Below are 27,720 nucleotides of genomic sequence, written 5' to 3'. Positions count from 1 at the left end.
TTGTTATGGGTACCTGCACGGTCCTAGCTATGCCTGGTCTTTTGAAGGCTATGTTGGAACAAGGAACATTCCTTGTTTCAGTCCTACTCAGGTCCCTCCCACGCCTCTTTTTCTAGTACACTGATGACTGTATCTGTGTTGTTTCCCGCTCTCGGCCTGAACTGGAAAATGTTGTCAACTTTGCTTTCAATTTCCACTCATCCCTCAGTTTCACAAGTTTACCTCCGCTCCCTTAACTTCTCTGTCTCCATTTCTGGGAATCGGCCATAAATCAATATTCACTATAAGCCCACTGACTCTCACAGCTACCTCCACTACACTTCCTGACAACTTGATTCCCCTAAGAACTCTATTCCATTCTGCCAGTTTTTCCATTGCATGTACACTGATGATGCAACCTCCACACTAGTCTTTCTGAGCTGTCTTTCTTTTTCTCCAACCTAGGAACCACCCCGTCCCCCTCCCCTCCCCGTGGTTGACAGGGCCTCCAACCATGTCCGACCCATTTCCCGTACTCCTGCTCTCACCCCTTCCCCTCCTCCCAGAACCCCTTCCATCCCACTAGTCTCTGTATTCAACGGATCATTCTCCATCATCTCCGCCGCCTCCAGTGTGATGCCACCACTAGACACATTTTCCCCTCCCCTTTCAGTGTTCCAAAGGGACAGTTCTCCCTGATACCCTGGTCCACTCCTCAATGGCCACCAACACCCTGCCCCTTTCCCAAGGCAGCTCCCCACTGCAACCGTGAGAGGTGTAACACCTGGTCCTTTACCTCCTCTCTCCTCACCATTCAAGACCCCGAACGTTCCTTCCAGATGAAACAGTGATTTACTTATATGTCTTTCAATCTAGTCTGTTATGCTTTGCTCACAATATGGTCTCCTCTACACGGGAGACACCGAACGCAGATCAGGTGACTGTTTTGCAGAACATTGTCGCTCGGTCCGCAAATGTGACCCTCGCGTCCGATGGCTTGTCATTTTAATTCACCGCCCTGATCCCACCATGACCTCTCGGTTCCAGTGAAACACGGCGTAAGCTCGAGGAAGGGCGCCTCATTTTCCCATTAGCATTTCACAGCCGATTTCGGATTGTCATCTCCGCCCTCATTTTGTTTCCCTTCTCCTTGTGAGTTTTATTGACCTGTTTACTCTTTCTGCTTTCAGGTGGCAGCTGTTCATCATCCTGCCATTCACACCTCCTCTAGGCGCATCTTCTGCTTCCTTTCTTGACCCGTTCCCATTGCCTTTTGGCTCAGCGCCACCAGCTCTTTTCTCATTTAGTCTCCCCTCTCTCCCCCCACTAACATGGATTTCCCCTTTTGATCTTTTTCACCTCCCCTCAATTTACTTGTTTCCATTCCTATTATATTTTTTTAACTTTTCCCAGTTCTAATGAAAGGACTTGAAACACTCCCCACTCTTTCTCTCTAACCTGCGAAGTCTTTCCAGAATGTTCTCTTTATTCTCCGAGCTGCCGGGAGAGGGCGCCCTACCCTCCCGTGGGCGGGGCCTGCATGAATGCCGTTGATGATAGAGCAGGGAGGCAACCAATAGAAGACCGTGATGGGCGGACTTAGAGTCAGGTGATTGGGTCTGCGACGCAGAGGCCCGCCTCCACGTGGGACAGTGAGCCAATGAGAATGGCGGGTTTGCTGGGGCCCGGGGCCCGTGTTCCCCCCCGGGGCCGTCAGCCAATGAGAATGGCGGAATTGCGGGAGCCGAGCTTCAGCCCATGAGAATGGAGGATGTGGGGAGACGGAGTTTCTCTGAAGCTGTCAGCCAATAAAAATGGCAGATTTTGAGGGAGGCGCGGTTTCTCCCGGTGTTAGCCAATGGGAATGGAAGGCCTTGCGGTGGGGCGGGACATCCACGGGGCTGTCCCCATTTGGAAGGAGGCGAGGTTTCCCCGGGGCCAGCCGCCAATGAGAATGGCGGATTTTCTGGTGGGCGGGGTTTCCATGGAATTTCAGCCAATGAGAATGGCGCAGTAGAAGGGGCGGGGTTTTCCTGGCGGCAGCAGGGGGAAGATGGCGGCTGTGAACGGCCTGTCGGGTCCTGAATTGCTGGAGGACGCGGCCTATGCTCGGGCCTTACTCCGCGAGCTCAAATCCTTCTATGACGCCCGGCTGCTGGTGGATGTGACCCTGGAGGTGGAAAGCGGTAGCCGCTTCCTGTGTAACCGCAATGTCCTGGCTGCTGCCAGCCCTTACTTCAGGAGCATGTTCACAGGAGGTCTGTTTGAGAGTAAACAGCAGCGAATCACCATCCATGAGGTGGACTCAGACTCCATGGCCTTGATCATTGATTACTGCTATACCGGCCGGGTCACCGTCTCTGAGGCCAGTGTCCAGAAACTCTATGTTGCTGCCAATATGCTGCAGCTCGAGTATGTTCGGCAGGCGTGCGCCGCCTTCATGGCCCGGAGACTGGATCTGTACAACTGTACCGGCCTCTTCAAGGTGAGGGGGTGGATGGGGGGGCTGAGGGGGAGTTTGGAATGGGGGTGGGGGTTTTGGAATGAGGGAGTATTTAATTGGGGGGTGGGGGGAGTTTGGAATGGGGGGGTTTGGAAAGGGGGAGGGGCATGGGGGTTTGGAAAGGGGGAGGGGCGTGGGGGGTTTGGAAAGGGGGAGGGGCGTGGGGGGTTTGGAAAGGGGAGGGGCGTGGGGGGTTTGGAAAGGGGGAGGGGCGTGGGGGGTTTGGAAAGGGGGAGGGGCGTGGGGGGTTTGGAAAGGGGGAGGGGCGTGGGGGGTTCGGAAAGGGGGAGGGGCGTGGGGGGTTCGGAAAGGGGAAGGGGAGTGGGGGGTTCGGAAAGGGGGAGGGGGCATGGGGGCTTTCGGAAAGGGGGAGGGGGCATGGGGGCTTTCGGAATGGGGGCGAGGGGGATTGGGGGCTTTCGGAATGGGGGGCGGGGGCTTGGGGGCTTTCGGAATGGGGGGGTGGGGGCTTGGGGGCTTTCGGAATGGGGGGGCGGGGGCTTGGGGGCTTTCGGAATGGGGGGCGGGGGCTTGGGGGCTTTCGGAATGGGGGGGGCGGGGGCTTGGGGGCTTTCGGAATTGAGGGGGGCTTGGGGGCTTGGGGGCTTTCGGAATGGGGGCCCGGGGGGGTTCGGAATGAGGGGGTTTGGAAAGGGGGAGGGGCGCGGGGTGCATTCGGAATGAGGGGGTTTGGAAAGGGGGAGGGGCGCGGGGTACGTTCGGAATGAGGGGGTTTGGAAAGGGGGAGGGGCGCGGGGTGCGTTCGGAATGAGGGGTTTGGAAAGGGGGAGGGGCGCGGGGTGCGTTCGGAATGAGGGGTTTGGAAAGGGGGAGGGGCGCGGGGTGCGTTCGGAATGAGGGTGTTTGGAAAGGGGGAGGGGCGCGGGGTGCGTTCCGAATGAGGGGGTTTGGAAAGGAGGAGGGGCGCGGGGTGCGTTCAGAATGAGGGGGTTTGGAAAGGAGGAGGGGCGCGGCGTGCGTTCAGAATGGGGGGAGCGGGGGTGTTCGGGATGGGTGGAGTTCGGAATGGTGGGGCGGGTGGTGTGTTCGGAATGGAGGAGGAGGGATGGAGGGTGTGTTCGGAATGGGGAATGGGGGGAGATCGGTGTGGGGGGGGTTAGAGTGGGGGCGTGTGGGGGTTTTGGAATGGGGTCGTGTGGGGGTTTGGAATGGGGTCGTGTGGGGGTTTGGAATGGGGTCGTGTGGGGGTTTGTAATGGGGTCGTGTGGGGGTTTGTAATGGGGTCGTGTGGGGGTTTGTAATGGGGTCGTGTGGGGGTTTGTAATGGGGTCGTGTGGGGGTTTGGAATGGGGGCGTGTGGGGGTTTGGAATGGGGGCGTGTGGGGGTTTGGAATGGGGGCGTGTGGGGGTTTGGAATGGGGGCGTGTGGGGGTTTGGAATGGGGGCGTGTGGGGGTTTGGAATGGGGGCGTGTGGGGTTTGGAATGGGGGCGTGTGGGGGTTTGGAATGGGGGCGTGTGGGGGTTTGGAATGGGGGCGTGTGGGGCTTTGGAATGGGGGCGTGTGGGGGTTTGGAATGGGGGCGTGTGGGGCTTTGGAATGGGGGCGTGTGGGGGTGGGTTTGGAATGGGGGCGTGTGGGGGTGGGTTTGGAATGGGGGCGTGTGGGGGTGGGTTTGGAATGGGGGCGTGTGGGGGTGGGTTTGGAATGGGGGCGTGTGGGTGTGGGTTTGGAATGGGGGCGTGTGGGGGTGGGTTTGGAATGGGGGCGTGTGGGTGTGGGTTTGGAATGGTGGCGTGTGGGGGTGGGTTTGGAATGGGGGCGTGTGGGTGTGGGTTTGGAATGGGGGGCGTGTGGGTGTGGGTTTGGAATGGGGGGGTGGTGGGTGGGTTTGGAATGGGGGGGTGGTGGGTGGGTTTGGAATGGGGGGGTGGTGGGTGGGTTTGGAATGGGGGGTTGGTGGGAGGGTTTGGAATGGGGGGGTGGTGGGAGGGTTTGGAATGGGGGGGTGGTGGGAGGGTTTGGAATGGGGGGGTGGTGGGAGGGTTTGGAATGGGGGGGTGGTGGGAGGGTTTGGAATGGGGGGGTGGTGGGAGGGTTTGGAATGGAGGGGTGGGGCGGAAATTGGAATGGGGGGCAGATTGGAACGGGGGGGTTTGGAGTGTGGGGCATAGGGGGGCTTTGGCGTGAGGCTGGGGATTGTGGCAATGGGGGTGGGGGGAGTTTGGAATGGGGGAAGATTTTAATGGGAGTGTGGGGGGAGTTTGGAGTGGGGGGGGGCGAGGGAGTTTGGAGTGGGGGGGGCGAGGGAGTTTGGAGTGGGGGGGGGCGAGGGAGTTTGGAGTGGGGGGGGCGAGGGAGTTTGGAGTGGGGGGGGCGAGGGAGTTTGGAGTGGGGGGGCGAGGGAGTTTGGAGTGGGGGGGGCGAGGGAGTTTGGAGTGGGGGGGGCGAGGGAGTTTGGAGTGGGGGGGCGAGGGAGTTTGGAGTGGGGGGGGCGAGGGAGTTTGGAGTGGGGGGGGCGAGGGAGTTTGGAGTGGGGGGGCGAGGGAGTTTGGAGTGGGGGGGGCGAGGGAGTTTGGAGTGGGGGGGGCGAGGGAGTTTGGAGTGGGGGGGGCGAGGGAGTTTGGAGTGGGGGGGCGAGGGAGTTTGATGTGGGGGAGCGAGGGAGTTTGGTGTGGGGGGGCGAGGGAGTTTGGAGTGGGGGCGGCGAGGGAGTTTGGAGTGGGGGAGTCGGCGGGTGTTTGGAATGGGGGGTGGGGGTGGGTGGGGCGAGGTTTGGAATGGGGGGTGGGGGTGTTTGGGGCAGGGTTTGGAATGGGTTGGAGTGGGGGGTGTTCGGAATGGGGGTGGCTGGGGGTGTGTGGGGAATGGGGGAAGTTCGGAATGGGGGGACGGGGGCTGGGGGTTTGGAGTTAGGGTTTTGGCTTGGGATTGGGGGTTGGGGGTTTTGGAATGGGGGATGTGGGGTTTTGAAGTGGTGGTTGAGGGGGTTTGGAATGGGGGGTTGTTGGGAGGGTTTGGAATGTTGGGGGAGTTTGGAATGGAGGGGTGGGGGAGTTTGTAGTGGGGGGAGTGGAGGGCAGGATTTGGTAGGGGTAGTGGGGCTGGGGGATTTGGAATGGGGGGGAGATTGGAATGGGGGTGCTGGGAGGGTGAGGGAGTTTGGAATGGGGGAGTTGGGTGGTTTGGAATGTGGGGGTAGGGGTGTTTGGGGTGGGGTTTGGAATGGGGAAGTGGGGGTGTTTGGGGTGTGGTTTGTAATGGAGGGCGGGGGTGTTTGGAATGAGCGGGCGTGGGGGGGGTGGGGAAGTTTGGAATTAGTGGGTGTGGAACGGGGATGTGGAATGGGTGGTGGGGTGGGGGAGTTTAATCTGGGGTGGGGGGTGTTTGGGAATAGGGTGGGGTGGGGGGATTTGGGAATGGGGGTGGGGATGGTTTGGGAATGGGGAGTTTGGGAATGGGCTGGGGGGTGGTTTCAGAATGGGGGGTGGGGCGGAGTTTGGAGTGAGCGGGCGGAGGGAGATGTGGATTCGGAAGGCGTGGAGTAGGGTGCATGTAGTGGGTGGGCGGAGGGGGTGTGCAGAATGCGGGGGCAGAGGGGGGTGAGGAATGGGGGGAGCTGTGGATTGAGGGTGTGTGGAATGGGGGGTTGGAGGGTGGGCGTGGAATGGGGGTTGGAGGGTGATTGTGGAATGTGAGGGTGTGGGGGGTTTCGAATGGGAAGATATTGAGTGAGGGGGCGGAGGGAGTGTGTGGAATGGGGGGGGCAGAGAGCGGGTGAGGAATGGGGGTGGAATGAGGCAGTGGGTTGTGGAATGGAGGGGGATGGTATGGAATGGGGGCGCGGTTTGGAATGAGGGGGGCAGAGGGGGGATGTGGAATGAATGGGGGTGCAAGGGAGGGGGGTTGAATGGAGGGGTCAAGGTGGTGGGGAGGGAGAGGGGAGAGCGTGGATGCGGCTGAATGATGAGGGGGGAGGGTGAATGGTGAGGGGAGGCTGTGACTGGGGACGGGTTGGGATTAAGGAGGGGAGGGCAATAGTAGAGAGTGAAGGATGGGTGGGATTTGTGGAGGGCTTGGGGGAGGGTGGAGGGGCCAGGGTTGGGTGTTGAGAGGTGAGGTTTGTGGCTGGGGTTGTAAGACATGGAGAGAGATCCGGGGGAGGGGTGGCAGTGATGGCTTTGAAGGAAGAGATGGTTGGGTGGGTTTGAGAAGGTTAGGGGTGTGCAGTAGGGGAGGGGCTTAGTGTGATAGGGGCTAGAAAACTGGACAGCAGCAGGGAAGCTAAAGACGGAAGTGCGGGGGGAGACATTGAGCTGGGAGGTGACAATTGAGGAAAGACTAAACAGGCTAGGGGTAAATTAGGGACCAAAATTATTAAATGGTCACAAGTAAATCTGTTTGTGAAACCCCTCCACCCGAGTAAGAATGTTGGGAACTCATTAGCATACAAACATTTTTAAAAAGCAGCAAATAGGGTCAAAGGGGAGAAAAAAGCAAAATTATTGGCTCTTTACTTAAATGCACATAATATTCGGAACAAAATAAATTAATTAATGGCACAAATGGATGGGGGGGCAGGGGTGGGGGGCGTTCATTGGAGACCATAACGGAGATGTGGCTACGAGATCAAAGTTGGGAGCTCAATGTTCAGAGGTATGAGACTTTTCAAAAGGACAGGTAGGAAGGTAAGGGTGATGGGGTAGCTTTGTTAGTACAAGATGGAATAAGTATGATAGCAAGAAATGATCTTGGAGGGGAAGATGTAGAATCCATATAGGTGGAGGTAAGAAGTAACAAGGGGAAGACGACACTGGTGGGAGTAGTCTTATAGGCCCCCTATCTGCAGCCTTACTGTAGGACAGAGAATAAATCAGGATATAATGAGGACATGCAAAAAAGAAAGGCAGCACATTAATCATGGGTGACTTTAATCTTCATGTAGATTGGGAAAATCAAATTGGCAGTGGTAGCCATGAACAAGAATTCAGAGTATGTTTGGGGTACCTACACAGATAGTGGATCCACTGGTAGTAATCTTCCAAGAATCCTTAGGTTCTGGAAAAGTCCCAGAAGATTGGAAAACTGCCAATGTAATGCCCTTTTTCAAAAAGGGAGGGAGACAAAAAACAGGTAATTAGGCCAGCTACCTTAACATCTGTCATTGGGAAAATGTTAGAAATTGAGTAAGTGGGCAAAAACTTGGCAGATGGAATATAATGTGGGAAAGTGTGAGGTTATGCACTTTGGTAGGAAGAATAGAGGAGCTGAATACTATTTAAATGGAGAAAGACTGCAGAAAGCTGCAGCACAGAGGGATCTGGGAGTCCTTGTGCAAGCTAGCTTACAGTTCAGGTAATAGGGAAGGCAGATGGAATGTTGGCCTTTATTTCAAAGGGAATGGAGTGTAAAAATAGGGAAGTCTTGCTAAAACTATACAAGGCACTAGTTAGACCACACCTAGTAGAATACTGTGAACAGTTTTAGTCCCCTTATCTAAGGAAAGATATACTGGCATTTGAGGCAGTCCAGAGAAGGTTCACTAGATTGATCCTGGGTATGGAGGGATTTTCTTATGAGAGGTTGAGTAGGTTGGGCCTGTACTCATTGGAGTTTAGAAGAATGAGAGGCAATCTTATGGAAACATAAGATTCTTAGGGGGCTTGACAGGGTAAATGCTGAGAGGTTGTTTCCCCTTGTGGGAGAGTCTAGGACCAGAGGGCATAATCTCAGAGTAAGGGGTCGCCCATCTAAAACAGAGATGAGGAGGAATTTCTTCTCTGAGGGTAGTGAATCTGTGGAATTCTTTACTACAGAGGGTTGTAGAGGCTGCGTCATTAAGTATATTCAAGGCTGAGATAGATTTTTAATCAATAATGGGATCAAGGGTTAAGGAGAAAAGGTGGGAAAGTGGAGTTGAGGGTATTCAGATCAACCGTGGTCTATTTTAATGGTGGAGCAGATTTGATGGTCCGAATGGCCTACTTCTGCTCCTTGTCTTAGGTCATTACCACAGGGAATAGCTGAGGTGACTACTGTAAATGCATTTAAGGAGGAGTTGGATAAAGACATGACAGAGAAAGGAATGGAAGAATGTGTTGATAGGAAGAGATGAAGGTAGTGATGTGCGTTTTGCACAAACATCAGCATTGACATCAGCTCCTCTTGATATGAGTCTGTTGTAGATAGATTGATAAAGATTGTTCATCATGACTAATCAACACCTTCAAGATCATTGGGGATTACCAAGATGGTGGGACGGAGAGGCAGATTGATCACAAACTTTCCCATTAGCAATCCCTATGTATTAAAAAATGTATTTTTTTAAACTTCTTATTGATTGTTCGGCTTTTATATCTTTTGAATTTTTCGGTCCACCCAAGCTTACTATGCCCTGCTCGCTATTTAAAGAGGAGAAGGGAGAACTGACCAACATTCATCCAACAACCAACCCCACCAAAGTAGATTATTCCATTCACTGTGGAACCTCACTGTGTGCAAATGACAGCTGGACCTGCCTATGTGACAGCAGCAACCACATTTCAAAAAGTACTCGATTAGCTGGAGGCACTTTGGGACATCTTGAGACTTTGAAAGATACTTATCAAATTGTAAAACTGCATGCAGTTACTTGCATGCAGAGATGCTTGTCAGCCCTGTAACTGTGCTGTTGCCTTAGTTTGCAGATGCCTTCGACAATGTGGAGCTGAAAGAGAAGGCGCTTGCTTTCATCGCACGCAACTTGCAACATCTGTGCAGAACAGAGGAATTGTGCGAGCTTTCACCTGAGCAGATGAAAGAAATCCTGAAGCTGGACACATTGGATGTTGACAGTGAGAGGAAGGTCTGCATGGTTGCAATTCAGTGGGTTAAAGCAAATATTGGTGAACGTGCTGCACACGCACTGGATGTACTGAAGTGTGTCCGCTGGCATCATTTCATCGAGAAGGACAGAATGTACATCGATGCTCTTAAATCTCAGCCCTTTGTCAAAAACAAGCCTCTTGGCTCTATTGTAGATGACCTTTTTGCATCCCATGGTGTTGATGTGCCTGCAGCTCTTCAAAACACTACAAAGAGGATCGGATTTAGTGCTAAGGAAATGGTTATATTCTTTGGCCATCGAAAGGAACCTTTTCTCTGTTACGATCCATACTCTGGTGACATTTATACAATGGCTTCACCCTTGACTAGTCCTGCTCTTACCAAGTCCATCAGTTCACTTGCTGTCTGTGTTTCACCAGACAATGATGTGTTCTTGGCAGCACAGCCAACCAAACAGCTTTGGGTGTATAATGCAGTTCAGAACAGCTGGCAACAACTTGCTGAGCGGCTGCTGGCAAGAGAGAGGATGGATATTGCCTATCTGAATGGATATATTTACATTCTGGGCGGTCGAGATCCATCTACAGGCCTGAAAATTAAGGAGGTTGAGTGTTACAGTATTCAGAGAAACCAGTGGATTTTTGTGACACCCCTGCCTCATGCGTTGCATTTATTTGAGCTGATTACAGTCGGAGATTGCTTATATGCTGTTAATAATAAGAGGATGCTGTGCTATGTGCCAGAGAGGAATCAGTGGCTGAACTGTGCCTCCTTAAAACGGAGTGAGTTCCAGGAAGCTTGTGTTTTCAACGATGAAATCTATTGCATTTGTGACATTCCTGTCATAAAGGTTTACAACCCTTCGAAGGGTGAGTGGCGAAGGATTAATGATATCCCGATCGATGGCAACATCCATAACTTTCAGATTGTTTGCCACGGGAACAAACTGCTTCTCATAACCACCACAGTTCCACAATGGAAGAAGAACAGGGTGACCGTTCATCAGTATGATGTAAACGGGGACCAGTGGGTCAACATTGGTACAATGTTGGGATTGCTGCACTATGATAGTGACTTCATATGCCTTTCAGCACGGCTGTATCCTTCGTGCTTGGAGCCAGGCCAGAGTTTCATTAGTGAGGAGGATGATGTCCGCAGCGAATCAAGTGCAGACTGGGATTTTGAAGGCTCAAGTGATATTGACTCTGAGTCGGGGAGCTCAAGTTCATTTTCGGATGATGACTGGCAGCCACCAGAAGGACTGAGAGTTGAAAGAATACAGCAAAATGGCCACATGGTCCCGCCAGACAACAGAGCACCTCATATCAATGGCCAGATTGGGAACTAACTGGCTCCATTTTAAACGGTCGTTTAATGAGACAAATCAAAAATCCTAAAAATAACTAGTATTTTTTTCTGATTGTTGCAAATATGGTAGTTTTTGGACAAATAACAGACAGTTATATTTTGCAGTACATGTTAGTGTCTTTGGAGGAACTGAAAAAATAAAAATTGCATTGAAATTATTTTTTTCCCTTATTGGCAGATGTGCCATGAATTTGTTTTGCTTTCTGTTCGATCCTTTTCCAAGTAGCCCACATTTTTATTTAAAGAAATGATTAAGGTAGTTTAAATAGATTGAGTTCCCCTTCGTAACAATGGAGATCTGAGTGTTAGGTCTCTTTGCTGTTATACTGCACACCTATGTATGATACTTCATGAAATCTCAAATCTTATACAATTAAAGCACTCGGAAGATGTCTTGCAGTTTGGATGCTGCTGAATTCATGAATTGTTGGTAATGTAAATCAAATGGCTGAGTTGAAGAGACACAGTGACATTGGCTTCGTACAAGCCCTCAGGAAGGACTGGCTCTAGTTTATTGGAGGGTCGCCCTCTACTTTCAAGAGTAAGAAGGAACCCAGAGTTCTATCCTGCCACCTTTTAATGAGGTTAAAGTAACTTGAGTTCATGGCACTGCAAATTGCAAGTAAGCAGACTTGATGGGTTAAGTGGTCATATTTCACATTTCCTGATATAATCCAATTACACTCCGTGTGAATTCTTCTATAAAGCTGGCCGTTTAAAAACTTTGGTAATGTTTGAGAAACTTAACAACTTGTTGAAAATCTTTTGTGTATTTTTGTATAAACTTATAATCCATTTTGTTTTGTTTCACTGCAAGTAACAATGTCAATGATGACCAGTGATAGTGCTGTTTCTCTTCAGCCTGACTGCATATAGTACAACATCTAAAGTAAAGATCTACGTCAGGAAATATGTGTAAATGTAGAACTTTTGAGCACAGAACAAGGTCGCTTGGTCTGTTGTGTCGCTGCTGGTTTTTTACAAGGGCACTTCAGAATTAATCCCACTGCTCATGCTGACTCCCATAGCTCTGCATTGTCCTCTGCAATATTTATCCTGAAGAGATGGATCTGCCTCAACCTCCTCTTTTGTAGTTTTCCTTTTTGTTAAGCAAAGGTATTGAGGGTTGGAGCTCTTGGCACAGGGTAGCCTCTGAGCCAGAATCTCCAGGCTCAAGTCCCACTCCAGGACTTGATGGCCACAGAAGGTGTCTGCATAATGTGGCCAAACAGATTGATTATCAGCCTGTAAATCCTTCCAGTACGCCTGTTGGCAGTTAGTAAGAGTGGGAGAGTTTCCTGGTCAGCCATATTGCAGAAGGCAATAGCAAACATCTCCAGTATTTCGCCAAGTATAATCATGGACCAATCCAATGGAAGTCCATGGTTGCCAATGCTCTCATAGCGCATGGTACCTGAAGGAGGAAGAGGATTAGGAAATGAAGGTGGGTGGAGATGAGTTACAGATCAGACCTGATCTAGTGGAATGACAGTATTTGTCAGGGGTGAATGGCTAAATCCTGTTCCTTTCTAAAGCTTTTTATGTGTAATTAAATTTCAGCTAACCTCTGACCATTTTAAAAGTTAGTGAAACTGATGGAAGCGGACTAGAATAAATGCCTGCAATACATCAGGTTAAAAGGATCCAAATTGGGATGAGGAGTAGCTGGACACCTTTTAAAATAAAAATCCAATCTGCAGTATCTGTTTTAGAATTATCCCTCTTCTATTAGCTCCCTGTGTGACATCATGCTGTCAGAGGCTGGTCATTCAACACTTGGGCTTCTTTAGTCACTTTATTCTGTGACATTGAAAGAGCTTCGGAAATTGTGTGTGCAATTGAAACCTACAGATATTAAATGATATCTTCCTGTATTTTTTAAATCACTGAACTGGCTTTCTAAGTCCATACTATTATTTTAAGAAAGAAAATTGAATTATATGGTCATTTAAACAGTTGAATTACTGTATTGACCTGTTGAATTCAATGTCATTCATTGTACCTTGAGATCCAAAGTGGACAAATGGAATATATGGCATTTCAAATGGACTTTTTAAATGTTTTTATTCCTTTTTTAAATTATTGCTTATATAAGTAGCTTAGAACTACAGTAGACAAAAGGAAGCATTGAAATGAACTCTCATCTGCCCCAAGTTAAGCTTTTAAATGGAAGTATTGGACACTGGGTGGGTTTAAAGAAGTATTTTCCATTTATTTATCTGAAAGTACATACAAGCAGAAGAGTTATAATTTATTCCAAGGGACAACTTTCTGTGCACCTGATCCTACCTGTCAGTGTTTTGTATAATTGGGTTTAAAAGAAAGTGTTTTGACTTTCAACTACCAGTAAATAAACTAAACTTAGTGAACTTATTTAAAGCCCTTTTACCTGAAATAGGCCTCCCTCTCTCCAAGGTATAAAATATATTTTATTTTGTTTACAAAGCCCTTACTAACTCTCCCAGCTTTCAAAGGGTGGTTTCATAGCTTGAGTGCAAACATAGATCAATAGAAATCGGCAGCAATACAGAACATGTGGATTGTTTAAAATTCAGTTTAGGGAGCAAATGCAAGGCATGGCACATCATTTGATATTTTGTAAGATGGCCTGTTATGTGATAGACAACTAGCCCATAACCCATAGACAATTTTGCTTATCTGTAATATTATCACTACTTTTAATAAAGACTATCTTTTGTGCTTGTCCAAGTATTGAGAAATTCATTACTTGGGATGTTCTCAGTATCAAATTGTGCCAGTTTTAAATGGGCATTTGCTGCTTTATGCAATTGATTTGTTTGCAAGCATTAATATTAGTCCAATGTGTTATTGTATAATTATCTTTGGTGATGGAAGAGATGCACTGCCTTCCATCCCCAAACTATCAGAAATTTACCCTGCACTTGTGAAAATGGAGGTTAGAAAATGAAATAGACTGGCCATTATTTGATTCCAAGGTTATTGTATTTGTCTAAAACTCATAGTGTGGCAGCTAGCCACTAATGTGGGGGGTGGAATTTGGCACAAAATTTGATGAATTCTGTGTCTTGGGGATTGCTGGAGATTAAAAAAAAGACAATTTGAGTTTGAAAAGGAGCTTAATTGTGTTAGTTTGAAGACTTAGTTGACTTTGATCCATGTAGTCATAGCAGTAAGAAAATGGCCAATAGAATGGAAGCTTTAAGTAGCAAGCATCTTTTGTTACAAAACTTTGCAGGTTGTTCTACTTTTCCAGCAATTGTTTTTCTATGGTGTTACCAGGCAATCTCCAACAATTCCACTTAATAGTTATTTTAAATCAAAAACCAGCACAATGGAAGTTGTCCTTATTTTCCCAATACTTCTGACCTCTTGTACCGGTATTCAATAAATTTACAACCTACATTTATATAGCACCTTTCTTTATTGTACTAAAATGTCCAAAGGAGCATATCCTTTTAATTGAAAAACCTAGGTACCAGGCCTAAGCCATAATTAAGGTTGAAAAAGGTGAAATAGAAAATGACCTGGGTTTTCAAATGTTTGTTCACATAAAGTTCCAATTCGTAGAGCCATAACAGGGCAGAAGGAGAACAGTCAACTGTGCTGACTCTTTTGAAGAGCAAAGCCAATTAGTCCCACTCGCCTGCTTCTTTGCCATATCCCTGCAAAATATTTCTCCTTCGAGTATTGATCCAATTCCCTTTTCTTTTGAAGACTACTAGTGAATCTGTGATGAAATGGTAAAGTCCAACACCTCAAGATGTGTTTCTGTTGTCTTTCAAAGATGGTAAGGTATTTATTACAAACCCTCTGCCCGTGTATGGGGATTCTAATGGATCCTAATAAAGCTCATCTTAAATGTTTTTTATTGTTGATTTATTACTAGTTTTTCTCCCATATCTTGATGTTAGACTGGCATTGTGCAGTGCTGTTGCAGGGCTCAAATCCATCTGCAAGGAACTAGAAGCCAGGCTCTGATTCGGCAAAGCCGGCACTGAACACTTACCTTGAAATGCGAATGTCATAAGGGATTACTCCCATAGTGATCACAAGGGGTGGGAGGGGAGGGTGAATCAAGGAGTTTACTTCTAGTATGGACACAGATTTAACTTCATTCTAGCCAGGCAGAGTCCTTCCCTTTCATTAGGTAATTTTCCATCGCAATGTTATATCTTTTACTTTTTTTGTCTACTTTGCCATGGGTTTGTTTTTACTTGAACAAGTGCAGTATATATAAATAGTCACTTAACTGGAGGTAGGCTGTATCACTTCCCCGCCACTTTGTATCTACAGTATATAAAATGTCCTTTCTTCTCATAGTTCTGACTTCAATCATAACCTTTGTGGAAGTTAGCTTGCTAATTTCAATTTGCTTAAATATTAATTGGGGGGATATGACTTAAAAAGTGGGGAAAATGGACTTGAGATCCATTTGAACATATGAACTGAATGGTTGAACGGGCTTTAGTGGCTGAATAACTTACCGTTACTCCTGGTGTACATCTTCGACAGAATCATAGCTTTTTAACAGCAAAGAAGGAGGCCATTTGGCCCACCGTGTTTGCGCCAGCTCTCCGAATGAGCAATTCACTTCGTGCCATTCTCCTAACTTCTCCCCATAACCCTGCACATTCTTCCTTTTCAGATTGTCAAGAAGATATAATAATTCTCAATGTTATTGGAATTTATTGTAAAATAGATTAATAGTGGGTTGTGTCTATATGTATGTGTGTGAGAGAGACTTAATTGGATTAGTCTGGGTGCTTTGATCTAAGAAGAGAGGTTAGGTTTGAAATGTTAATTAGGTAAACATGGGGAAGTCTAGAAACATAGCGTCAAGGGAGCATTTGCATTTTGAAATAAACCAAACTAGATTGTTTTCAAAAGAGGGGTGAAATGTATCACCTAGCCAGGTGAAGTTTAGAAACAGCGCATTTATTTTTCCCAAAGATTACTGGTAAAACTTAGAGCTATGAGAGCGTTTTATTATCAGGGAGATAAAGTCTGAAGACATAGCAAAACAATGGGTATTTGCATTCAAAGAGGAAGAAATGTATAAAGAAGAGAAGACTTTGTAAGGGAAGACATTTTTAAGATCTTATACATGTGAAAAAGCCTTCATCTATGCCTCAAGTTACTGTCTTCAAAGTACTGAAGTTAAGAAAACTCACTTGGAATTCGACATATTCAGGGTATCATGTTTCTTTGCCGGGGTCTTTTAAAATCTGCGTGTCTTACTGTTGCCTTAATGAAAGTGTAATTGGGAGTTAGATTGATTAGGTGATTTAGAAGTTATCATAGTAATTTGTAGATCCATGTATGTATTTAAAGTCATTTCACTTATTAATAAATGTTTAATTTAGTTTTATTAAAAAGCCATAAGACTTGGTGGTCTTATTACTACTGAATTTGAGGCATGCATCTCGAAACTTATACAAACAAGTTGTGGCAGTTGTTTCAAGTTTCCCTTTGGGATTTGAACAACTCCGCATTTACTATCGGCTGTCTCATAACAAAAATTGGGGGCTCTTTGCAGGTTATATTTGAAATTTCTTGATTTTTTTTTGCGTTGGTGAATCTTAAGGTTACGAGTATGAGAAGCACTTTGAATTCAGGAGTTGGTGTGAGGTTTTTTTGTAGTAGTGAGACTGCAATATGGCTTTGGCAGTTGCTCAGACTTGTCTGGAAGTTGAAGTTATAACAAAAACGAAAAATGCTGGAAAAACTCAGCAGGTCTGATAGCATCTGTGGGGGGAAAGACAGCTAACGTTTGAGTCCGTATGACTTCAGAGCTTGATAACTTTGGTTTATAAAAAGTAAAGCTAAGTTAATGGAATTGGCAGAAAAATTACAATTGGGGTTACTTGCAGGGGCTAAGAAAGCAGATATAATTGAAGGTATAGCACAGCATTTAAAGTTGGAAGTGATACCTGACACTGAGTTACAGCTGGAGGTAGTGAGATTTCAGTTAGAAATGAGGCTTGAATTTGAATAAGCAAAGAAAATGAGAGAACTTGAGCTAGAGGCAGAAGAAAAAGAAAAAGGAAGAGCATTTCAAGAGGAACAGGCAGAAAGGCAGGAGAGAGAAAGAAAAGAAAGGGAATTAGAAATGCTGAAGTTAGAAAAGGAGGAAAGAAAAAGGAGTTCCAGCTTAAAATACAGGCAGTTAAAAAAGATGCTACTAGGTGAGGAAGGGCTATTTCCAGATCAGAACCCACTGGGGAGATGTTTAAATTTGTACACGCTCTTCCAAAGTTTGAGGAAAATGATGTTGAAGCATTCTTTGTTTCATTTGAGAAAATAGTTAAGCAGGTGAAATGGACATAGGAAGACTGGATATTGTTGTTACAATCCAGGTTGGTGGGTAGAGCACATGAGGTTTATGCTTCGCTGTCAGAAGAAATGTCGGTGAATTATGATGTGGTTTAAAAAATGTTATTTTGAGTGCATTTGAGTTGGTTCCTGAGGCATACAGGCAGAAATTTAGGAATATGAGTAAACAGCCTTGGCAAACCCTTATATTGAGTTTGAAAGAGTAAAACAAAGTAATTTTGATCGGTGGATATGGGCATTAAAAATAGAGACAACATATGCAGCTCTTAGAGAAGTAATTCTTTTGGAAGAATTTAAAGATTTGATTCCTTCAGCAGTGAGAACTCGTGAAGGAAGAGTTGAATCTGTAAGCAAGCAGCAGAGATGGCTGATGATTGAGTTAGTTCATAGAGCCAAACCTTTTATCTGTCACCCTTTTAGATCAGAAAAGGATAATAGTGGGAAGGTGAAAGGAAGGTGGGTAGTCAGGGAAGAGGAGTAGGTGGAAATTCGCCGGAAGTTTTTTTCTCAATTTTTAAAAAGAGAAAGGAAGGTGCTGAGGGTAGAATTGACATTTGAAAATTGAGGTGTTTTCATTGTGATAAAGTTGGACACAAAGTCAGTGTGCTGGAAATTGCAGGGAAAATCTGGAATTACAGGGGTGCAGAAAAGTTCTGGAAGTAAGAGTACTGTGGGTTCTGAGGTTCAGGTACAGGAAAAAACAGTGGTTTGTGTACAAGTAAAACAGTGATAATCAGTGTAAAGTGGGAATGTGGTCTTTAATTTACCCAAGAGAATTCTGAGAAGGTTGCAGAGATGTTTAAAGAAAGTGAAGGGAAGGTCTTTCCATGTGTGCAGGGTGGAGTAGGTAAAGATCTTAAAATTTTAAGGGACACAAGGGCGGGTCAATCCTTAATGTTGCGGGATAGTGACATTTGTTGTTCAGAGGGAGTATTGCAGGAACAGGTGATTAAAAGTGGGGTCCATGGGGATGCTCAACCTATTCCCTTGTGGAAGGTAAATTTAAAGAGTAAGTGGAAAACAGGTAAGTGACTGTTGGAGTGGTGTAAAACTTGCCCATTGCAGGTGTTCAATTTATTCTGGTTAATGATATAGATGAGCACAGATGTGGGTGATGCCTGTGGTAGTTGAGCAGCCTGTAGAGGTGTCTTCAACAGAAGTGCTGTGGAGAGAGCATCCTGGATTGTTTCCAGATTGTGTGATAACAAGGTCACAGGCTCATAGGTTGAAACAGGAAGGACAGGCAGGAAGAAGGTACTGAAACCCAATTAGCTGACAGTGTTTGATAACATTATTCAGGAAGAAAGACTAAAGGACAATTCAGCTGAAGTGATTAACTCAAGGCAGTTAGTGGAGTTACAGAAAAAAGATTTGCAAATGCAACATTTATATCAGACTGCTTACTTAGAAACAGAGGCAAAATGTATTCCAGAATGTTATTGCCTTAAGAGTAATATTTTAATGAGAAAATGGAGGCCGTATCATGTTTCAGCAAATGAAAGCTGGATGGAGGTACATTAGATTGTTATCGCAGTTGGGTGTAGAAATGAGATTCTGAGGATAGCTCATCAAATTCCAATGGAGGTACAGTTAGGAATTAGGAAGATACAGGCAAAAGTACAAAAACATTTTTTTGGGCCTGGATTGCGTAGGAATGTAGTCAAATTCTGTAGAACATGTCACCCATGTCATGATAGGGAAACCACAAGCAGTGATTAAGCCTGCACTTTTAATTCCAATTCCAGCATTTGAAGAACCTTTTACTAGTGTCATTATTGATTGTGTAGGATCTCTCCCTAAGACGAAAAGTGGGAATCAGTACTTACTGACAATGGATGTGTCTACCAGGTTTCCTGAAGCAATACCTTTGAGAAATGTTACAACAAAGAGAATTGTGGAAGAGTTAACCAAATTTTTTAAGATACGGTTTACCTAAGGAAATACAATCAGATCAGGGTTAAAATTTCATGTCACAGCTGTTTAAGGAAGCAATGAACAGTTTAGGGATAAAACAATTTAATTCAACAATTTATCATCCTGAGTCACAAGGGGCTTTGGAAAGATGGCATCAAATTCTAAAAACTATGATGACAGCGTACAGTCAAGATTATCCACAGGATTTGGTTAGAGGAATTCCATTCTCCTTATTTGCTATACGGGATGCTTCTAATGCATCAACTGGTCTTAGTCCTTCTGAACTCGTCTATGGTCATGAGTTAAGGGGACCACAAAGTGATTTATGAGAAATTGTTGATCGAAATTCAGAAACTACTCTTCTGGGTTACATATCAAACTTCAGAGAGAGAGATTAGACAGAGCATGTGAGTTGGCTGGGGAACATTTAAAGATATCACAGCAAGTGATGAAAGTGAAAGCAGACAGGAAGCTAAAGCTTGGAATTTTGTTGTTGGAGAGAAAGTACTAGTTCTGTTACCAGTACTGGGTGATTCCTTAAAGGCAAAGTTTAGTGGGCCTTACAGAATTGAAAAATAAATTATTTAATAAATACTCCAGGTAGAAGAAAGAAGCAGAGGGTGTATCATGTAAATGCTTTAAAAGTATTTTGATAGGGAAGATGACCAAAAGGAGGTGTTTGTGCTAGTAAGTAGAAAGAAGTAGAAATGCAGGATTCTGAAATTGATTTTCCTCTAATCAAATTGGATAGAGGGGGTACTTGAAAATTTAAATGTAGTATTGAGTTACCTTCCAGACAAGTATCTAAGAGATTTGGAAAAGCTATGACAGTCTTTCAAATCTTTTTGTGGAAATAAGTTGGGGAGGACAGATTTAGCTATACATGATGTGTCTGTAGAAGTTACATCTTCGGTAAGGCAACATCCTTATAGATTAAATCCAGCGAAGTTAACATAAGTACAGAAGGAAATTGACTTCATGCTTCAAAATTATATCGAGTCTAGCTGCAGTAACTGAGTTCACCTATTGTACTGGTACCAAAACCGGATGGAACACAAACACTATGTGGGGGCTATCGAAAGGTGAATGCAGTGACAAAAGCAGATTCATATCCTATATCAAGGTTGGAAGATTGCATTGAGAAAGTGGGACAATCAAAATTTATCACAAAGATTGACTTGCTAAAAGGATATTGCCAGGTACCATTGTCGGAGAAAGCAAAGGAGATATCGGCTTTGTGACACCAAATGGATTATATCAGTTTAAGGTCATGCCATTTGGCATGAAGAATACACATGTGACATTTCAAAGACTGACAAGCATAGTAATTGCAGGTCTGAGCAATTGTGCTGTTTATATTGATAGTTTTCAGTCGGAGGAGCTTTTACAGCATCTTATCAAAGTTCAACATAACCACCTTGCTCTTTTACTCAATGCTCCTATTAATAGAGTCCCTATTAATACATGTCCTGCCATCTTCAATGACTTATGCTAACTCCACTACAAATCTTCATCCAGCCTGAAAAGCATCCATTAACCACTACTCTTTCCTGTCACTCGGCCAATTTCATCTCCATGTTGCTACTGTCCCTTTTATTGCATGAGCTGTAACTTTACTCACGGATCTGTTGTGTGACACTATCAAACACCTTTTGGAAGTCCACGTACACCACATAACAGCATTGCCCTCATCAAAAACAAAAATAAATACCTGGAAAAACTCAGGTCTGACAGCATCTGCGGAGAGGAACACAGTTAACGTTTTGAGTCCGTATGACTCTTCAACAGAACTAAGGAAAAATAGAAGAGAGGTGAAATATAAGCTGGTTTAAGTGGGGGTGGGACAAGTAGAGCTGGATAGAGGAACAGTGATAGATAGAGATTGCCGAAAGATGTCATAGACAAAAGGACAAAGAGGTGTTGACGGTGGTGATATTAGTTAAGAAATGTGCTAATACGTGACATTAAGGGTAGAAAGCAGGACGAGCAAGGTACGAGCAAGATAGCCCTAGTAGGGGCGGGGCGGGGCAGGGATCGAAATAGGCTAAGAGGTAGAGATAAAACAATGGATGGAAATACATTTAAAAATAACGGAAATAGGTGGGAAAAGAAAAATCTATATAAATTATTGGAAAAAAGGGGGATCGGAAAGGGGGTGGGGATGGAGAAGAGAGTTCATGATCTAAAATTGTTGAACTCAATATTCAGTCCGGAAGGCTGTAAAGTGCCTAGTCGGAAGATGAGGTGCTGTTCCTCCAGTTTGTGTTGAGCTTCACTGGAACATTGCAGCAGGCCAAGGACGGACGTGTGGGCATGAGAGCAGGGTGGAGTGTTGAAATGGCAAGCGACGGAGGTCTGGGTCATGCTTGCGGACAGACCGAAGGTGTTCCGCAAAGTGGTCACCCAGTCTGCATTTGGTCTCTCCAATGTAGAGAAAACCACATTGGGAGCAGTGAATGTAGTAGACTAAATTGAGGGAAGTGCAAGTGAAATGCTGCTTCACTTGAAAGGAGTGTTTGGGCCCTTGGACAGTGAGGAGAGGGGAAGTAAAGGGGCAGGTGTTGCACCTTCTGTGGTTGCATGGGAAGGTGCCGTGGGAGGGGGTTGAGGTGTCAGGGGTAATGGAGGAGTGTCCAGGGTGTCCCGGAGGGAATGATCCCTGCGGAATGCCGCCAGGGGTGGTGAAGGGAAGATGTGTTTGGTGATGGCATGCTGGAGTTGGCGGAGGATGATCCTTTGAATGCGGAGGCTGGTGGGGTGATAAGTGAGGACAAGGGGGACCCTATCATGGTTCTGGGAGGGAGATTAAGATGTGAGGGCGGATGCGCGGGAGATGGGCCGGACACAGTTGAGAGCCCTGTCAACCACCATGGGTGGAAAACCTCGGTTAAGGAAGAAGGAAGACATGTCAGAGGAACTGTTTTTGAAAGTGGCATCATCAGAACAGATGCGACGGAGGTGAAGGAACTGAGAGATTGGGATGGAGTCCTTACAGGAAGCGGGGTTTGAGGAGCTGTAGTTGAGGTAGCTGTGGGAGTCGGTAGGCTTGTAATTAATATTGGTGGACAGTCTATCACCAGAAATTGAGACAGAGAGGTCAAGGAAGGGAAGGGAAGTGTCAGAGATGGACCATGTGAAAATGATGGAGGGGTGGAAATTGGAAGCAAAATTGATAAATTTTTCCAGATCCAGATGAGAGCATGAAGCAGCACCGAAGCAGTCATCGATGTACCGGAGAAAGAGTTGTGGGGGGGGGGGCTGGAACAAGGAATGTTCCACGTACCCCATAAAGAGACAGGCATAACTGGGGCTCATGCGGGTACCCATAGCCACACCTTTTATTTGGTGAGAGGAGTTTAAGGAGAAATTGTTCAGTGAGAGAACAAGTTCAGCCAGACGGAGGGGGGTAGTGGTGGATGGGGATTGTTCGGGCCTCTGTTCGAGGAAGAAGCGGAGAGCCCTCAGACCATCCCGGTGGGGGATGGAGGTGTAGAGGGATTGGACGTCCATGGTGAAGAGGAGGCGGTTGGGGCCAGGGAACTGGAAATTGTTGATATGATGTAGGGTGTCAGAGGAATCACGGATGTAGGTGGGAAGGGACTGGACAAGGGGAGAGAGAATGGAGTCAAGATAGCAAGAAATGAGTTCCGTGGGGCAGGAACAGGCTGACAAGGTCGGTCTGCCTGGACAGTCCTGTTTGTGGATTTTGGGTAGGAGGTAGAAGCGGGCTGTCCGAGGTTGGGAGACTATCAAGTTGGAAGCTGTGGAAGGAAGATCTCCAGAGGAGATGAGGTCAGTAACAATCCTGGAAACAATAGCTTGATGTTCAGTGGTGTGGTCATGGTCCAGGGGGAGGTAGGAGGAAGTGTCTGTGAGTTGACGCTCAACCTCTGTGAGGTAGAGGTCAGTGCACCAGACAACAACAGCACCAACCTTGTCAGCAGGTTTGATGACAATGTCAGGGTTGGACCTGAGAGAACGGGGTGCAGCAAGTTCAGAGAGAGACAGGTTAGAGTGGGTGAGAGGAGCAGGGAAATTGAGACGACTGATGTCACGCCGACAGTTCTCAATGAAAAGATCAAGAGAAGGTAAGAATCCAGAGGAAGGGGTCCAGGTGGAGGGAGAATATGGAGGTGGGTAAAAGGATCAGTTAAATGGGGAGAGGACTCCTGCCCAAAGAAGTGAGCACGGAGACGAAGATGGCGGAAGAGTTCAGCATCGTGCCGAGCCCGAAATTCATTGAGATGAGGGCATAAGGGTATGAAACTGAGTCCTTTGCTGAGCACTGAACGTTCAGCATCATAGAGGGGAAGGTCAGGGGGTATAGTGACTACACGGACGGGGCTGGGATTGGAAGACGGGATGGGGACAGAGGGATAGGCAGGGGTGGAGGCTCCTGGATGGGCGTTGGTGTCAATCTGTTATTGGATCTTGCGTTCCTTTGCACCTGAAAGAAAGAGACAAAGTTTCTTGTTGAGGCATCGGATGAGATGAAGAATAAAATGAAATGGGGGGCATGGGCAGCTTAGAAATAGGGTGTGTCGGTGCTGCTGGAGGGAGAGGTCGAGTGTGTTCATATGGTAGTGCATGGCACTGAGTGTGGATCTCAGGATGCGACGGGAACAGCAGTCCAAGAAGCGTTGTATGTCCCGGAGATACCTGTAATCCTGGCTGGGTTCAAAACATGAGGGATGGAACTTCAGTTGAAATCCATGTGGGGTAAGTCGGAGACAGAGACAGTTACTGAGGAAGGAAATATGGCTGTGAAAGCGAGTTTTAGCAAACACCAGGAGAGAAATGGAAAGCAATGAAGGTGAACAAAGCAAAAGAGAGAGGCGGGAATCCTGTCCGAGAGAAGAGCAATACTTCTTCAAGGTAGGCATTCCTTGAAGAGAAGTGGCAGTCAATTAAACACTAAGATAAAAGCAAAAAACTGCGGATCCAAAACAAAAACAAAAATACCTGGAAAAACTCAGCAGCTCCGACAGCATCTGCGGAGAAGAACACAGTTAACGTTTCGAGTCCGTATAACTCTTCATCAAACCTCTGTTACCTTCTCAAAAAGACAATTGATTTTGTCCCAAATTATTGTTTCTAGAAGTTTCCCCACCACAAAAGTTAAACCGGCCTGTAGTAGTTGAGCTTATCTTTACACCCTTTTTTGAACAATTTTCCAGTCCTCTGGCACCACCCCTGAGTCTAAGGAAGACTGAAAGAATTATGGCCAGCATCTCCACAATTTCCACTCTCACTTCCGTGTCCTTGGATGTATCTCACCCAGTCTCAGTGCCATGTGAGTACGGACAGCCTATCCAATGCCACCTCCTTATCAATTTTAAGCCCTTGTGTCTGAATTACCTCCTCTTTCACCATGGCTTCAGTAGCATCTTCTTCCTTGACAGAGACAGATACAAAGCATTTATTTAATATTTAAACTATGCCCTATGCCTCCATGTGCAAATCCTCTTTTTAGTCCCTAATTAGCCGAACTCCTCCTTGTATCCCCCCTTCATACTATCTGTATACCTATAGAAGACTTTGGGATTCTGTGAACTAACAATGAGGGCCAGTAAACTTGTTCACACAGACTAGATACCATGCCAAGAGAGTCATCTTATACTTCCGGCTCCAATCCACTGCACCTTCGTGCACGGAAAAACTTGTATTGTTTTAGGATGGAGAGATTACCCATCTGTTAGCTACATCTTCAGTCTTCAAACCATGTGATTCATCCACATATTGTACGAATAGAGGCCAGTTATCAGGTTCCTGGAAGTTCATCCATCTAAACTACATGTTGACAGGGGTGGTCAGTATGATGGGAGAGTAACTTGTTTTTCATTACTAAACCTCCATTGTCACACAAATTTGGGTGGGGCAGAAGAGAGACCATGCCTTAAAGGCATAGTGCCAACTGCCAGGATCAATGTTTAGGTAGTAAAGTTTAGTAAGTAGGTGGAAATTTGCATGTTATCGATTGGAATCAAATGTCAGTTCCCCGAAGTGACCAGCCTCCTGGGCTTTTTCCCTAACTGATGGTAGTAGCATAGAATTCCTGACTTTCTGCTACTCTTGGCATGGGTTACATAGGTGTTGTTGTACTGAAGGAAACTACTAACTGCTGAGAATTGTGAAGATGCACGGCAGAAAATCCATCATGGTACGTTGGATGTGTCTGACTGATGTGTGGCAGCTAAATTAGTACACAATCTAGATGAATCGAGAATTGTCTTCACAGACTAGAACAGTGATTTTAAAAATGCTCTGTCTGTGGCAGAAGTGATTGGTGCAGTTCTATAGGGAATTATTCTGGGATCCCTGCTGTTCACTGTTAGTAAATGACTTGGGGGGGTGAGTGGGTGGTTTAATGTGTGTCAAATGTGCTGTTAATGCTGTTCCAGGCAGTTTGCAGGAGACTAAGTAGCTTCAGAGTGAACCCATTAGAAAGACTGGTTGATGAGGTTTCCATTTATGGATAAGCATGCAATATGTAAAAATAAACTCCATTGCAATAGAAACAAGCATCTCCCCTTAAATGGTTGAAAACTTTGAACTTTGCAGTGATAAGCTGAAAGGGTCACTGGTGCCAGATGAACAGGAGCCAGGAGTTATTCAGTCAGGGGCTTCAATTTAGATGAAGGGACTATTTAATAGGATCCCAAATATCTGACATCCTTCCTGGAATAATTCTGGAGTTTCCAGCAGATAACTTGGAGGGAAATATTTGAATAATAGTGGAATAATTTTTTGGATAATAAATTCAATTCTGTTCAATGTGTGACATTCCAAGTCATTTTTTTTTAAACAATATTGAATCTCTAAATTTTACACAAGGTGTAAATGTCACTGGAGTCTTCCTTACTGAATCTTTTCCAGTATAGCCACAGGCTTCCGTCACAGGGTCTTGAAAGTGGATGGTGGTGAGCTGCTGCCTTGAACTGCTGCAGTCCATTTGGTCAAGGTACAGCCATGGTGCTGTTAAGGGGTTCCAGGATTTTGACTCAACAACAGTGAAGAAGTGGGTGATATATTTCCAAATCAGGATGGTACTTGGAAGGGAACTTACAAGTATCTGGCACTTCTGTAGTGCAAATATTACTTGCTACTAATCAGCCCAAGCCTACATGTGGCCGTGGACTGCTTCGTTTGAGGATTTGTTAATGGTCCTGAACACCATAATCATCAGTGAATATCCCTATTGTTGACCTTAATGTTTTTATTAATTCATGGGATGTGGGTGTCACAGGCAAGGCCAGCATTTATCACCCATCTCTAATTGCTCTGGAGAAGGTGGTGGTGAGCTGCTGCCTTGAACCGCTGCAGTCCATGTGGTGTAGGTACACCCACAGTGTTGTTAGGGAGGGAGTTCCAGGATTTTGACTCAGCAACAGTGAAGGAAAAGCTTGTAAGTTCCCTTCCAAGACACACCATCCTGATTTGGAAATATATTTCCAAGTCAGGATGGTGAGTGGTTTGGAGGGAAACTTCCAGGTAGTGGTGTTCCCATCTATCTGCTGTCCTTGCCCTTCTAGTAGTGGTCATGGGTTTGGAAGGTGCTGTCTAAGGAGCCTTGGTGAGTTCCTGCAATGCATCTTGTAGATGGTACACACTGCTGCCACTATGTCACTGGAGGGAGTGAATGTGGATGAGTTGCCAATCCAGTGGGCTGCTTTGTCCTGGATGGTGTCAAGCTTCTTGAGTGTCGTTGGAGCTTTACTCATCCAGGCAAGTGAACAGTCTTCCATCACACTCTTGACTTGTGCCTTGAAGATGATGGACAGGCTTAGGGGAGTCAGAATAGAGTAAAAGCAGCTGAAGAATGTCAGGCCTAGGACACTATCTGAAGAACTCCTGCAGCAATGTCCTGGGGTTGAGACGATTGTGGATTTTGCCCAATTATCGTCCTATGTATTAGGTTTGACTTCAGTCCCTCGAGTTTTCTCAGATTTCCATTGACTAGGGCTTGCTGCAAAGGGCAGTCTCTGTCCTCATCTCTGGAATTCGGCTCTTGTCCACTTTTGAACTAAGGCAGTGATGAAGACCAGAGCCAAATGGTCCTGGTGGAACCCAAACTGGGCTTTGGTGAGCAGATTATTGGTGTAAAAAAAAGCCACTTACTAGCAATGTCAATGAAACCCTTCCAATACTTTGCTGATGATTGAGAGTAAACTAATGCATGATACCAGACATCAGATTGAAGTTCAGCCCCAAAACACAGTGTGGTAGGAAGAGCTAATTTGTGGCATATATTGTGCACTTCACTTTACCCTTTTCAGTCCTGGTGAAGAAAAGCAGCACTTTCGCCCCTTCAACATCCAAAGGGCTGTTTGACCAGACTGCATCTAAAGAACTGAGTAGCTACACATCTAACTGGCTCAGTTATTAACAAGGCCCTGAATAGAGTAGGGAAAATAAGACAAATTCTCCTATCCAAATGGATGGCGAGGTGTTCCGGCTTCGAATCACGAGATTGGATGCGTCATGCTGTCTAGTCTGGAACAATGGCTTTACTGGTGTTAGTGGAAACTCCATTCCTGCATCACAATGCAACCAACACCTGTTCAAAAAATTCACATCTTTAATGCAGGAAACTTCGCCAGGGCTTGAATAGGAAAATTTGTTTCCGGAATGGATATTGGTTACTTTGTCAAGTAATATTATTAAATTATTAATCCCGCAACATTCATTTTATACAATTTTATCTTGCATCATTGCTAAAGCAATTTTTTCAGTAATGTTTATAGGACTGCAGCAGATAATTCTCTCGTGCTCTGTGCCATCAGCTACTGATCCCAGTGGCTTTTTATACGCTATCTGGTAATAGTGTTTCTTGGGGTTGAACAGATAACCACTTTC

The 27,720-nt window shown here is 46.0% G+C and overlaps 1 protein-coding gene across 1 annotated transcript; it reads left to right on the top strand.

The window, feature by feature from the left end:
• The first annotated feature begins 2,006 nt into the window (after positions 1-2,006).
• kbtbd7 (kelch repeat and BTB (POZ) domain containing 7) lies at positions 2,007-10,793 on the top strand. The gene is made up of 2 exons (XM_078559547.1): positions 2,007-2,464; positions 9,122-10,793. Exons 1-2 carry the CDS (start codon positions 2,033-2,035, stop codon positions 10,613-10,615), a joined length of 1,926 nt encoding a protein of 641 aa, XP_078415673.1. The 5' UTR covers positions 2,007-2,032; the 3' UTR covers positions 10,616-10,793.
• The last annotated feature ends 16,927 nt before the right edge of the window (positions 10,794-27,720 follow it).

This window comes from Cetorhinus maximus, chromosome 16 (assembly GCF_964194155.1).
Source record: "Cetorhinus maximus chromosome 16, sCetMax3.hap1.1, whole genome shotgun sequence".
In the NCBI taxonomy this organism is placed as follows: Eukaryota; Metazoa; Chordata; class Chondrichthyes; order Lamniformes; family Cetorhinidae; genus Cetorhinus; species Cetorhinus maximus.
This window is presented reverse-complemented; position numbering and strand designations above follow the sequence as displayed.